The sequence below is a fragment of the Haplochromis burtoni genome, unplaced genomic scaffold (assembly GCF_018398535.1).
Source record: "Haplochromis burtoni strain Fernald_Lab_line unplaced genomic scaffold, NCSU_Asbu1 Contig_60, whole genome shotgun sequence".
Lineage (NCBI taxonomy): Eukaryota > Metazoa > Chordata > Actinopteri > Cichliformes > Cichlidae > Haplochromis > Haplochromis burtoni.
The window spans coordinates 1278808-1294416 of record NW_024582421.1 but is presented as its reverse complement, the minus strand read 5'-3'; the positions used below and the strand labels follow the sequence as shown (position 1 = coordinate 1294416).

Sequence of the window (15609 nt, the reverse complement as noted above, 5' to 3'; positions counted from 1 at the left end):
ATAGGCAATTTCTATGGGCTGGAGGCATTAGCTCACATATGTTTGTGGACCACCGACTCTGAACAAGCAATGCAAATTTTGAAGTAGTACATGCTGCTGTATCTATATCAGCCTGACTATAGCAAACTACTTTCTTACAACATTATAGCTCCACAGTAAGAGTGTTGGGGTGATAAACTGATCTGACTGCAGTCCAGAGCTGTCGCTTATTAAAAGCATCTGGTACAATATGAAATGCAAAATACCACGGAGGATTGCCGAACCGCTCAAAAATATTTAGTGAGAATGACAACACATTTCACTATTATAACTCCAACAGTACCATTAACCATGCTTGAAAGAAAATGTGATTAACAAAAGTCTTAACTTTTCTAAAATGTGGTACTGGCATCAAATTTAAAATGATCATATATTTTTCAAACTCAAGAAAATTCCTCACTTTTACCATTTTCTGTTTTGTCGTTGTTCTTCTACCAATTAAGTGTACTTCAAATGTTTTGCAAATCATTCCAGTCAAAGTCTTTCATTTTACAAAGCATCCTGTTTTGCAATCCACTATGTAAAAGATTTAATAGCAGGAAAACATGACAGGAAAACAGTTGGATTTGTTATATTATCCCACTGTCTAATAAAAAAAGGTTATAGTGCCTACTTGACTCATTGAGACTAATGCTTCAGTTGAGAAGCCCACTCTCCCTCTCTGTCTGCACGAGGATTAAACCTGGAGTAGGTAATTTGCAGCGTTGTTGCTTGGCAGGATTAACCCCTAATTTTGTAGGCTAGCCAGTCTTCCCATTGGCTGCGTAGAAGGGATAAAACCCTATCGGTGGCGAGTGAGTATTAGCTTACGTCGACTGGATTATCATGACAGAGGGAACAATGATAACCTGTTTCGCCAGCTGCCTGAAGTTAAGATGTAGCTACAGATGAGTGAGAAAGTTAAGCAGTGAAGGATCTGGTGGATCTGTTCATTGCAAATCAATGCAAACTTGTTCGATGTGGTCACCATCATCCTATGGTGAGACCATTCTGCCATTCATAGGGCAAGAGAAGTTAATGAATGGCTTTATGATGTGATTCAAATCCATTGATAAATTAAAATTTAAAATGAATTAAATTTAAATGATAGTAGATATGATATGAGATCTGAAAGCTGTATTAGCATTACATGTGTTAAATCCTTCTGGTAGAGTTTCATAGATTTGTAGAATCCATGCCAAAGCGGATTAAAGCGGTTGCAAGTTACTTCGACAGTTTTATAGCCTCTCTTTTCTTCCCCCCTCTAGACCCATCTGTATGTGTTGTTCACACATTATTCAACAACCAAACAGGTGTGAAACCTGGTGGCCACTGATAAATTTCATGCTTGAATAAATATGTCTGGGTCAATATAAACAAAGAGCCATGATTCTTTCACCACCTCTGTTTCTTCATTCAACCACTAGGAATAACATCACACTAGCGTAGTTCAGTGCTTTTGAACTCAAAGTGTTTCTAGTGTTAAATGTACTTTCTTGATAAACTGCAGCAAATGAGAAAGCGACGAGTATATTTGTGGAACTGCTGCTCAAGGACAAACGGATGTTTCTTCCTGCACTTAGGGGATGTGTACATAATTTTTCTAAGCCCACCCTTGGGCACAGCCTTCAGTGATGTTTAAACTAGATACACGGTGCAAATGCTCAATATCAGTAAACAGAATTAAAAAATTATTTTGGGCACTGAGCTTCACAGTGATTTGAAAATATATAAAACATTACAGCTTTCATGAGAAAAATCCAGGCAGGAGAGAAAGATTACACAACTTAATGATTTCAAAACTGAAACTTTTAATTTAATGATTACAGTAATAACACTTTAAGTAATCACAGCTGAAAGCAACAATGATCCTTTTTCACATCTTTCACGTCACTCCTCCCATTATATATTTACTCCTCATCCTTGAGGAGCTCTGAAGGATTTCTAGCCACTTCCTGTCTCAGAGGCTTTAGAACTGACTGTCTATGATTTTGTTAAGTGGACATTTACCATATAGTGGCACACACGTCAGCTACACAAACCCATTTAGTTATGCCATTCAGAATCAGCTGACAACAGAAACAGACCAATCTGTTTAAGCTGATTAATAATACGACACCATAAGGAAAGCAGGAGATGTCTATAATACAAATATGTCTCAGTGACATACGAAAAAGATTAAATGGGAAACAAGCAATGTTGCTTTATCCTATTATCCTCACTGCTTTTCTTTTCTGTTTATCCCTTCGTCTCTCTGTGTGTCCATGTTCACACCCCACCCTGCTCGTGACATTAGCTGCCACCTACACTTTGCACAGGCTAGGAAAAAAACCACAGGATAGTATATGATCAGGCAGGCATGCTGCTCATAAAGGTCACTGCATGTCTCATGTACAGGGAGCACGCTGTGTTTAAAAGTGTGTGTGTGCAGATGAAACGATAGCACACGAGTGGAACTACACTGCTGTACTGCACTGATATGAGCCATGCCAAGAATGAACTGAGGCCAGGGTGGGACAAACGTTGGCAGGCCACCAGAAACACAGTGGGAAGTCTGTTCTCTCTTCAGTGGTAGAGGTTAAAAACTGACATCTTGAGGTCAGGCTTTTTTCAGTGCAAGTAATCCCTAAGTCATTCTTAAGTAATCACTTTGGTTAGAGTAATGTAAGCGACAAAGAGATGCTATATCCTACAAGAGCACTGTACTCTTCGAGATCACCATGGAAACCTTTCAAGTTGCATCTAACATATTTTAAAGTACAAAACTCTTGAAATGAACTTAAAATGTTTGTATTTCACCAAGGCCTGAGAAAGTTACTGCAGCAATCAGCACAACTTCCTGCAGACGAATGAGTAATTATAATTTTCCAAATCACAATGTGTTCATTTTTCCATATTACATATAACGCAGAGGGTATATTTAATGCAAGTCAACTTTAACCTGGCATGTAAAGACCTGTGAACGCACCATGTGTTTACATTAACAATACAGCAGGTGAAATACACAGCTCCACTAATACCATAAACACAGATACACACACCTGTCAAACCTGAACAATGCACAAACCCAAGCCCAACTGTTATGACCAGCAGTCACAACTTATTTACTGATTTCTAAAATAACAGCCGTGCTTTTTTAAACTACCTTCTACTCATTTCTTAATTACCATAATATACTTTCTAAGTGATATCACTATGTCAGATCTAGTTGGCAGTTGTTTAGGATGTAATGGAAGGATTTATTGTTTTATACTTTAGGAGGCTCATAATTGTCTGACTCTTTTCCATACAGACTGATGCTACATTATGATGCAGGAATATGGCACTGCATTGGTTTAAATAATACAAATGTATATTGTCTGGTCTTTCAGTATAATATAATAACTCAAATATACAAAACAGGAACTTTGGTCATCACCGTCTTTTGCAACAGTTATGCTGTAAAACACCATCACTGGCCTTTTTGCCATCCAGCCTAGCCTAAATAAACAGGCTCTATTTGAATAAACAAACAGTCCCAGTTTTAATGATCTGACACGGGCATCTGCTTCTTACCTCTCTATGACATAGAAGTTGTCTCCATCATGTCCCTGGTCTATGACGTGCTCCTGAGGCTTAACAATCAACTCAAACATAGCGTCCAGCACCTGTGAGAACTGCTCCTTCATACGGGAACAGAAAAAGGATGTCAGCCACAAATGAGGAAAATGAGTAACAGGGAAAATATATTTTGTGTGCGCATGCGCTCGTGCATCAATAATTTCAGTTAGCTTCTGTGTGTGTGTTGCTCCTGAAGGGAGACGAGATGAAATTTAATTATCCCATCAGGGAAATGGTATTAGAAAATACACAAGGGAAAGGAAGAGGACCATTTTCGAGTCCACAATACAATATTTTTTTTCACAATGTCAGATTTACCCCAACAGCAATTGACTTTAAGAAACATAATTTACCTGTGCTGTTTATGTGACCCAAACAAGACAGTAATTCATTGCACACACAAACACCACAAGTAGTAATATAGCATTATTTGCATGTAACTCTACTGCACTGTACCCTCTCGATGCTTCAGATTTACTCTTTGCAGGGTGGATAAAAAAGGTTTGAGTATTTTACGTATCTCATAGCATGCAGGAAACCTGAATAAACAAATGGGGAAAGTTAATAATAAATATTGTTTCATGGCCTCACTGACAGATTTAATGAGGAAGGCATCCCTTCAGGAATCATTCTTTGCTCAACCTTCCCCCCCCCCTTTTTTTTTTTAAATAGTTTTATCCATTGCTAACCATCTGTGTACACATCTCTTCCTGTTTTGTTTTGTTTGTTTGTGTGACTGATTTACTTGATCTAGTGTTTTGAAGAGTAGGATGTCTCGGCAGGCCTCTTGCAGTCTGCAGCGCTGTTCGTCTGTTTTTGGGTGAACCACTCTGGGTTCAGTGTCCTCGTCATCCTCGTCTGGGTTTAATGGTTCCGCACACACTACAGACAAAGAAATCTAGGTAAAAAATACAGTTTTCTACTACTCTTTCAGAGTAAGCATTAAGCCACTTCAACCAAAAAATTTATTACAGTACGGTGCAAAAGTTTGGACCTATCCCCATTCATTTATATTTTGTTAGGAAAATGGGAAATACATGCAGTGATTTACTGAAACAAGCAAACATACATGGAAATATTCTTCAATACAGCCTGAACTCTCTTATGCAATCTTTCTTGTATTTTTTTTTTTTTTTAAGTAGTCTTCAAGGATAGTTCTCCAGGCTTCTTGAAGGACATTCAAAGCTCTTCTTTAGATGTTGGCTAACTTTTGTTCTGTTTTCTGTCAAGATAATTCCACACTGCTTCAATAATGTTCAGGTCCCAAAGCCACTGTGACTGATGGCACTATGGGATTTTGTCTCAAGGGATGCTTTTACTCCATTGGAAGTCTGTTTGGGATCATTGTCATGCTGAAAAATTAATCTGTTACTAGACACTTTCCAAATAGTATTGTATGCTGCATCAAAATCTGATGGCATTTTTCGTGATTCTTCATAACTTCTTGTCCATTTTGACAAGACCCAACACCTCTGGCTGAAATGCAGCCTGAAACCACTATAAAGCCTTCACCGTGGTTTAAAGATGGCTGCAAACTCTCACTGCTGCACCTTTTTCCTATCCTCCTGTCTACATGTCTGCAACAATTTTCAGTCCAGTTCTTGTGGAATGTGGCATACCTCGGCCTTTTCTCCACATCTACCTTAACCTCCCAGGACTTGGCGCCCACATATGTGGACATCACATTTTGGGATGTCTAGACCAAAATAATACATTTTGCTCTTCAAGGGCCTGATATCCAGTTACGAGAACATTATACTGCCACTGTTCTATCGAAATTTTAAACTAATGTCCTCCTATGTGGATCTCATTTCTCTCAGAAACAAAAATCTGGTAAAAAAAATTAAAATAAATAAATTAATAGGAAATTCTTTGTTTTTACATTCATCAGGTCCCAAAAGTCAAATCAAAGAGAAATTAAAAATGCATGCCATGAAAGAGTTCAGGTTAGTTAAGTTAAGAATGGCTTCAGCACAGCCATTATTCTACTGAGACTGTTTCAGTGAATACTAGATGGATCGACTAAAAGGAAAGCATCTTTCAGGCCACGTGTCAGGTTTTTGCTGGCTTTTTTTTTTTTTTCTTGTAAGGACATGACTTTCAGGTATTGTTCATCTGCTGGAGACAGTTTTTTCTTTTATTTTAGGGCTGCCCCTTCTTTTCAGCCAATAGCTTCTTTGTTGATCACTTTGTTAGTGGAAAAAAATACAATTTCATGCCTGCGTTATTGCTAGGATTTTTCGTAGATTTAACTACAGAAATTGAAACAAATTATGTGGGATTATGGCTTGTTTTGTTATGTGTAGAAGCAACACTGGTTCATCCCTTGAATTAGGTAGGTTTTTTTTTTTAACTCCTTAATGATTCATATGTTAGTGTCAAGTCTTTAAAAAAGATTGCTATGAGAAAGGTCAGATGTGAGTGAGTGTAACAGTAGCCAATATAAAGACCTTTAGAAAGCCTGGAGAATTATTACTCAAGACAAAAAGAAAAGAAAAGAAAAAAATACCGGAGGAAGTCTGGCTGCTTGGCAGCAAAATATAAACAAAATAAGGGGGCTCAAGAGTTTTGCATAGCACTGTGTAATAATTAAACCAAGCTCTAAATAACCAGGACAAGAAGGCATACAAAAATATAATAAGATTGTTATAAACATACCAAAAACTTGCCTTAAAAATGACAAACCTTGTCAAAAATACACTACTCTGTCCCTTACATTGTAAACTGGTACCGGTAAGCTAATTTACTAAATTAACTTCAAAATGAACCACTCTTAACAGCCCAGAGTCCACTCAACAAAAAGTGTGTATGTAAGATAATTATGTTTGTAAGATAATTCAATTTTATCACATTCTTCTGGACAAGGAAAAACAAACAAATGTTTCTACACACAAGCGTAGGGAAAGAGAGGACCGCAGGACACTGGATTGAGGAAGTGACACATGTGCAGCGACATGTTTTGCCACAGTGCATGACAAACACTGACAAGGTAATTTTAGATAGTCACTATTTATCTGTTTCCTCCCTCTCTGTAGAGAGAGACACCACTTCTCACAAAACACATTGATGCCTCCGTGTGTGTGTGTGTGTGTGTGTGTGTGTGTGTGTGTGTGTGTGTGTATATATAGAGTCTTCTCTTCCAGCAGTCATAACAATGATGTTTGAAGCAGTGTGATCTCTAGAGAGTCAATGTGCTAACTAATTTGTTTCAGTTTGAAGAGATAAAAATGCAAAAGTGTGAGTTTCAGCGCTCTTCAATTCAGAATATGGTAGTTAATTAGGAGTGAGAACACAATCTTAAACAATGAGGCATCACAACCAAGACCCACAAAGGTAATGGACATATTGATCATCCAAATAGGTTATTCCTTACTTTTTCTGCCCCAAAATACAAGTGTTTGGACCAAACGCTGTATTATTAAAAAAAGAAAATAATGATGATAAGTGCATTTTTTGATTTAAAGCACAGTTTAAAAGCTCCAAGGCTGAATTTTTTGTTTAACAATTTAAACTACGTCATCAGAAATTCCTTTACTTAGCACGTCCTTGGAAAGCGGCCCTCTCCCCCCCAACTATTTGTTCTTGCATTAGAGCGGACAGAAACTCTGAGCAGATCCTCATATTAACTGCTACAATACAAAACAGGACTCTCATAATATCACTGTACAGAGAGGATATTTTGATTTATAGTGCCAAGCCACAACAAACGATGCCCCATCTTTGTTTAATTAACTTATTTGGAAGTGTTGTCGAACACTGCACTAGACGGTCTGAAAGTGAAATCACGCCTGTTACTAAATGAACCACAGACCAGTGGTTTAATATCACAAAATAATCTAATTATTAAGGAATCCTAATTACAAGACAATGTCAAGAAGGTTTTAGGAAAACATCTTTGTATCTAAATAACAATCTCCTTGTGAAATTAGTCACATATTAAGTTTTGGATGCTACACCTACCTCACCATTTAGAAAAGTAAAGAGTAAATGCTTTTGTGTAACTGTTGGATGACATCATTACACCTTTTCTGGACAGTATTCTACTCCCTTTTCTTCTCTTATTCATTTAAGGGCAGACTACCCCTTTATTTTTAATGAAACACACAGACAACTCATTTCTTTGGATTTTGGCTGCCTTTTAGATATATTGCAAAATCCAATCGTAGTTTTCTGGGTTCATAATTTCATCAATTTTAACAAGATCCTCAACACCACTGACTGACGTGCAGCTTGAAAAGCATGACAGGGCCTCCACCATGTTTTACAGATGGCTGTAGACATTGTTGAACCTCTTTTTCCTTCTCCATCAATACTAACAGAAATTTTAAACAAAAATTTCAAATTTGGATTCATCATGCCATAAGACCTGTCCCCACTGACTTTCAATCCAGTTCTTGTGAAATTTGGGGATTCATGGGATATTTGTTCATCTGGTGTAAGTTGTTGTTTGTTTGTTTTTTTTGTGTGTGTTTTTTAAGGCCTATAACCTCTTCCTTTATCCTCCACTTCTACAGTTTTCCAAATAGCTCTTCTTTGGGATTTTTTAAAAGATTAAACTTTTTAACTGGAGCAAATTTGTTTTTGCAACAGGCTGTTAGTAACAAATTGCCTCAGGATACAATTGAAAATTGATTGTCTGCTATGTGTAGATACAGGACTGATTAATTCCTGAGGGATTTCTAGGTAGGAAAAGAGAGAAAAAAAAAAGAAAAGCATCCCGTGTAAAAGGTCAGGTACATACGTTGGACTAAAAAATGCGTGAAAAAGCAGCCAAAATCCAAAGAAAACCTTTGAAAGACCTTCAGAAAGAGAACTACTGCTCAAGACTACTTTAAAAATAAAAAAGTGTGGCTCCTCGTAAAATATAAAGAAACAAGGGGAGCTCAAGACTTTTGCAAAGGACTGTATATCACAACCAAAATGCCAAAAAAATAAAAAATGAAGCCATCATTGAATATACATACAAATGCCTGAAAAAGAAAACTACAAACATGGGCCTTCGTTTCTGAAGAATCTTTGCAGTGACATCTCTGGGAAACATGACGAGCAGCACAGTGACGCTCCATCTTTGTTGTTATATTAAAGCAATTCTTCCTCATGGATCACAAGGGATCATCGTGTCTTACAACATTACCACAACAAAGGTTGTGGCACCACACAGTATCTTTGTCAACAAAGAATATTTGAACAGTTTTGTTTACCAAATCATAGCAACAAGGACCTCTGGGCAGCAAAATGTCATTGTTCTAAATTAGCTTTTAAAAAAAGAAAAGAAAAAACAAAGAAAATAAAGTTGCTAAAATGTGCAATTTCTGTTAAAATGTGCAATTTCTCCAAGGAAACCATAAGACTGTGGTAAAGACAGGAGGTCAGTAATGATAAAAAGGCAGTGCAGATAAACATCAGGGGACACACCCAGAGCCTAATCAAAGTGCAGCGCTCTGTGACGGCTGACGACATTCAGCCACTCGTGTAAACACTACAGAAGTATGACGGAGCGTGAGAAAACAAGAGCACAGCGCACACCAAACCACAGACGCTAAAGCACAGAAACAGAGACGAGGCAGACACACAAGACCCAAAACACACCACAGTGAAGCTTCTTAACACTGTTGTACATTTGTGACGTGCACAAATACAGTGATTACCCCCCCCCAAAAAATGCCTAAACACAGTTCTACTGCAAAAGCAGATACTAATCAGCCCCACAGGCACGCACACACACAAATAAACTGTTGGTAAGCTGTTTTGGCAGTGATGTATGTAATGTCGCCAATGGTGTGGTTTACACTTGGGGGACATGACGTCAAACACACACAAAAACACGCCGGTGAACTTACCTGACACTCTCCTGTTGAATCTGCTTGGTGGTGGAGCTGTGAACAGACAGAAAGAAAGAATTCTGTTTTAATGTGGTGACATTTAATACAATTTCATGATTATATGGAAGAAGAAAAAAATCCATATAACTATTTTGTACTCTGAATAGACGGTGTTCATAATTGAAGGAGATTGGACAAAAGGTAGACAGACAGAAATAATGAGACTAAGTGGGACACATTCAGAGATGCAGGTGGGCAAGAAGATTTAGAGAGAAACCAAGTGCAACCAGGAGAGATTTAGAGATAAGAGAACGCAACAAAGAGCATTTTCAGATTAGCACAGTTATCAGTCTCTTTATACACATTAATGAGCAGTGACTAAAAACACCAGCATACACACACACATACAAACTTTCCCTGAGCTGAAGAGATGCATTTTTTCATGACTACAAAGTGGAAAAATAAAACAAAAGTTGATCACAAAAAAAAAAAAAAAAAAAAAAAAAATAGAGATATGAATGTATTAACAAATAACTTAATAAGGAAGTCTCAGATGCATGTTTACAAGTAAAACATTTCTAACTAATCGTACGTGTAATGAAGGTTATGCTGGAATAAAATCTAGCTGACAGATCACATTACATGTAATAATCATTTGGTTGCCTAAATAAGCAACACAATTCTCCCCCCCCCCCCAAGTGTTGACAGGTTTCTGCGTTCAGAGGTTTGCGGTTTGTTTATATTTTGTTTCAACAAGACTACTTGTATGCACGCCAGTGTAGCCAGCTTCAAGCTGCTGCAAAGCACTGTTTGGATGCACAGATGCTGCTGGGGCGCTGTTAACATTTTTGAGCCGCCAGGGTAGCACATGTGATCTGTCTCTGCTTTCAAATTCAGCTTTCAAGGACTCAAAACAGCATGCACCTCCACTACCAGTATGTAACGGTAATCGCTGCAGATCAATGCAATGTGATGAAGAAAAAACAAAATATGAGGCGGCATGTTGTGTTTTTCTGAGTTCTGCTCATCCTAGTTTGGGCAATAAAAAAAATCAATGTATTCCTGAAACCCAAAGCTAAACACATTGTACTCTGTACAAACTAAACAAACACTGAGCCAAATAATGGTCAATGCATTTACATTAATAACTGCATATTCACAGAGATGCTTATCAACTTGCGTCATGTTCATACAAGTGGATGGAGTGCACTATGAACTCAGATTACAATAAAGTTTCAGATGTGGTGAGATGTGTAAAATAAAGTGGAGCAACCCTTCTTTTATTACACTGCCCTATAATTTATAAATAAGAGCAATCATGAAAAAGTCCCCTTATGGTGTCAATCATGATACAAGGAGCAATAAAACAAGAAATGGACTTTGCCTTCAGTCTTGATTAAAACACCTAGTAAAGGCCTTTCTCCTTAGGGACACCAATAAACTTGTATGTATTAATACTGAACACTTTATCATGCTACAAACGAGCTATCCACAGTGCATACCAGACATGAAAAGTAGGGCTGTAGTCTTAGAGTTAACTGGGTGAGACTACAACCTGAAACTGGTCTAGTTCTGCGAGTGTAAGCTGACCATTTGGGCATGGAGCAGCTACACTCACTGCTGGTGCTGCCCCTTTTTGTTGTTTTGGGGGTTTTTTTCCCCAGACTTTTCCCAGCTGAGCCACAGGAATACTTGCCAGGAAGCCATCCTTTTGCTCACAATCTTTTCTCCTGGCTTTATGGCCTCTCAAGATCAAGGACCGGTGAGGCCCTGTGGCAAAGAAATTATTAATAGGGCAATGAGCTCTTCAAAGGAAATAAAACAGCTTTAACATTTCTAGCCGTTATTATTCAGAGTTTGGACAATAACACATTAATTTCCAGTGTTACTTTGATAGTTGATTATATAGGAGCTGGCTTTAGCCAATGTTAGTAACAACATTAAACCCAAACACAGGAAAAACATCCTACCTAAATCAGGGAATGTTTCCTGGAAATGTTTCAACAACAACTATAATCAAGTTTAATATGTGGTCATGATTTCAAGTCCTGCGCACTTGACAAAAGAAAATTTTCAGAGCTATGGCAGCCCGGAAGAACACAGCTGGGTATAAATAGATAGCAGTGTAGATGAGAGCATATGTACAGTGAAACAATGTCTCAGCTGTGTGTGTGTGTGTGTGAGTGAGAGAGTGAGAGAGAGAGAGAGAGTGTTATGGCTGGGAAGTATATCTACTTTAGTGCATTGATAGGTTTTCAAATGAGATACAAAATGAGACAATATCACTTCTATCTAGACAAACTAAAGTTGGTTACATAATGTGTTTCTTCGGTAAAGCCAGTGCAACAGCTGTGCCCTCGAGTTTGTATGTGATTGTGAGTATTTAAGTCTGTGTGCAACATGGCCTTCATTTACGCACGCAGAGGGTAAGTTTGAGGTTCTAAACACCTGCTTTTTAGCAGTGGGCTGTTACAGGCCAGCGTGGGTATGGTTCACGGCTGAAATACAGATACACACACACAGCATGTGTCTATTGCTACCTTATTACCATCCTGTCAGAGCAAATTAGATCTGGACTGTGAAGACAGGAGCTTGGGGAAAACTCACATACACACACCACTTTACTGCAGTCATCTGGGGATATGGAGAGGGTTTAACAATGCCTGCTCTCTCTGGAGATCAGGCTTACTTTGGCTCAACAGATAAAGCCATAGAGGGGTCCTAGTTAATAGTACACTGACATCTGTGTCACATCCAAGAGTAAATGATACACAAGTGTGTGTGTGTGTGTGTGTGTGTGTGTGTGTGTGTGTGTGTGTGTGTGTGTGTGTGTGTGTGTGTTAGCTCTCACATATATACCAGATAGTCAGGTTCTTGTGATCTCCTTTACTTGAAATCTGGATCTGCCTGCTTGCATGTTCAGTTTTAATGCCATGCATGAGTAAAACAGTGTCGGAGCCTCCCATAAAAGTTACAAGCCCAACAGAAGCAGTCCTTGGCAGACTGTGATTTAACCATTCAAATAAAAGCAAAAACCTAGCTCTTGAAGAGGCTCTGCACAAAGCAGAGGCAGATAATCTTGTGTTTTCTCATAAAACTGGGTGGGTAATGTTAATGAACATTAGCCAAAACAGGAAGTAGATTAATTTTCATTTTGCCAACACTAATACATGGGGGGGGGGGTGTTGTAAAATAGCACTTTGACAAACCAATGTTTGTCTAAGAAACAAAACAAAAACACCCCACAAATGGCTCATAAATACAGATAAAAAAATAAATAAATCCAAAAGTAGTCTTTTTTATCTACAAAAGGGTCACTGTTTTGTTTATCACATGAGCAGTCAGTGGTGACACACAATTACACTGATATCCTATTTCACTTATTTAACAGGGAGCCTAATATATTTCATGTGAAATTAGAAAAAAATCTCAGTCCGGGCACCTAACTTATGTCTTACAGTAGTGATGTCAGTATGGCTTCATAAATGCACACTGTTTTCTGTATTGGTAATTACTTTAAAAACATCTTCTTATTGATTTTTACAAGCTACAATGGGAAAGTCTAACAACACTCTGACTTCAGATGCGCCGTCATGCAACCAAAGTCAACAAGTCTTAGCTTCACAGAGAGCAGTAGTATACTTTTGCCCTTTTTTCACATGTTTAGTTGTTCCTCCACCTCTTTCACTGGAAATCATGTCCATAAGAAATGTGGTCAGCACACAGCACTCGAGGTGAAGCCTGCAGAAAAGCAAGGCTGGAAAACAACCCACCCATTAGTTCAGGGTTAAAATTAAATGGTCTATCACTGACTGTAAGTGTTCTTGAATAAACTAGAATACTGTTTTCTATAACTAACAAGATGAATATGTGCTGTAGTTAACTTGGACATCAATGCTAAAATACATAACAATGTAATATGCCTTTAACACACATGCACATAGCACTAACATTCTTCCATCAGAGACCTCAGGTTCACCTGCTCATTCATCTATCAGCCCTTCCATAAGAGCTTGGTAGGTCTGAAGATATACAATTTGTGATACACTGAACGAAAAACATAACATAAGCTGGTTTCTTAAAAGAGGTGCATTGAGAAAAATCCCGACACCACCTGGGAAGATTTAACTTCAGCTTAACCTAATTTTTACCCTTTCCCAAACACACTTTTCTCTCCCTTCAACACAATCCCCATTTCCCTTAAGCACTACCATTCACCCACCAACAGGGAGGACGCATTCCAAACTGCTTAAAATGATTTGTTTTGATCCGACTCAAACTCACGAACAGGTCAGATCGCTGCAGGTACCGCAGGCAAGAGGCACAAAGACGAGAGAGGAGAGAAAAAAAAAACAAAAAAATATATATATATATATATTATATAGTATATATATAAATTTTACACAGAATATTAAGATCCACAATAGACCACAAAAGGCCATGCTTGGAAACACTGATGTACTTTGTTCAGCAAAAAGCTGCTATAATGCCCACCTCACTGCTCTTTGACTGAATATATGCAGACAATACTTTGTTTTACGGCTGTTGTCTGTACTTTTGCTCTTTACATTTAAAGCACACACTGATTTCCGGACCACTGTTGCTTAGGTTTCACGTTCCTTTATATGGTCTATCTAAAAGACTAACTAATCACATATTTTACAAGTTAATACTGTCCTCCTCCGTGATTTTACTGTATCCTCAAATGGTGCCTAAATTCTTTTGGGTTTTTTGGTGTTTTTTTATTTGAATGCAAAAGATTGATTTCCTCTTCTTAGAGTCCAGAAGTTTTCAAAGGCTCATCTAGTTTCTTTTGGGCAGAGACAAGTCCATAAGAATTGCTTTTAACCTCCTAAGACTCGAACTCTTCCATGGCATGCATTTTTAATTTCTCTTTGATATTTGGGCATATTGAGACCCGATGAAATATAAAAACAAAGAATTACCAGATTTTTTTTTACACGATTTTTGTTTCTAAGAAAAATAAATGAGAGCCACATATGAGGACATTCGTTTAAAATTTCGATAGAATAGTGGCAGTATAATGTCCTCGTAAGTGGATATCAGGCCCTTGTAGAGCTAAATTTAGTATTTTGGTCTAAATAACCCAAAATGTGATGTCCACATATGTGGACACCAGGTCCTAGGAGGTTAAGTTCCCGTTGGTTGTCTGTGTCCCCTGATTGTAGGCAGCATACTGCTTGATTCCATATAACACTGAGGGCTCTGATATATTTAGCGCTGCCCTGGGATTACTGCTGCTGTGATACTGCAACCATATTTCAGTGCTGCCATGAAGGTTGCACTGAAATGACAGTGGTATGAGGAGCTACACCCGCAGGATCTTATCACAAACTGCTGATCTGCAGCAGTTCATATAAGTGATGATCACTGCACTGGCGATCTGCTGCTGCACTGTGTTTACTTCAGAACAGACCATTTTAATGTGATATAAAGTCTGGGCAGTGACGTGAACAGTGAGATGACTTTTCTCTGGTCCTGTGGTTTTTTAGAGCTATGCACTTCACCACCATGTGTGTCAAACTGCAACCAAAGTCAACAAACGAAACAGCAAGTAGACGTGGATCTTTCAGGGTGATTTAGGTGCAGTGTTGAGGTGAGAAACAATTGTGCTGCAGAAATCTTTTCAGCCCCACCCCCAAAAAATCTGAAAAGTAGATCTCTAATATTTAAAAATAAATCTACTCTAAAAACCCATCGACTCTGGTCTGATGACTTTGCTGATCAAGTGTTCCAGTAGATGTTTGGATAATTTTCAAATGTCCATGCTAATGGCTAAAAAAAAAAAAAGTATATCTAAACCTTAACTGTAAAATAGTTTGTTTACAATAGTCAGTTTAAAAGTGATTTGGGTACTGTCACTCTGCAGAGTCCTCTGTTAAAAGGATGTAGATATAATAAAATTGTGTGTGCACATGCTTTTATGCATTTCCAGTGTGTGGGTGCATAAGGCTGCGCATGCAAAGCGTGAAGTGCTCTCCCTGCAGTCATGTGGCTGAGGGGGTTGGGGGCGGGGTAGGGTGGTGGTGGTGCCGGTACCAAGTGTACGCCTGAAGTTGCCTTGGCAACCTAACACAAAGAAGATCTCATTGCCATAACAACACAACCCCCTTCACACACACACACACACACACACACACACACACAC

General features: G+C 38.3%; 1 protein-coding gene and 1 long non-coding RNA gene across 3 annotated transcripts in view; both read right to left on the bottom strand.

The window, feature by feature from the left end:
- The window catches only part of prkar2aa (protein kinase, cAMP-dependent, regulatory, type II, alpha A), a 44925-nt gene that overhangs the window by 5011 nt on the left and 24305 nt on the right, over window positions 1-15609 (bottom strand). For both annotated transcript variants that reach the window (XM_005937851.3, XM_005937852.3), the window contains exons 3-5: window positions 9459-9494; window positions 4364-4500; window positions 3574-3680 (exon numbers count right to left, since the gene is read on the bottom strand). In XM_005937851.3, the coding sequence (XP_005937913.1) occupies window positions 3574-3680; window positions 4364-4500; window positions 9459-9494 (280 nt within the window). The remainder of the gene's footprint in view (window positions 1-3573; window positions 3681-4363; window positions 4501-9458; window positions 9495-15609) is intronic.
- Window positions 10895-15609, bottom strand: part of LOC121814555 — an 11027-nt gene continuing 6312 nt past the window's right edge. The window contains exon 3 of the long non-coding RNA XR_006054430.1: window positions 10895-13739. This is a non-coding gene — a long non-coding RNA (uncharacterized LOC121814555). The remainder of the gene's footprint in view (window positions 13740-15609) is intronic.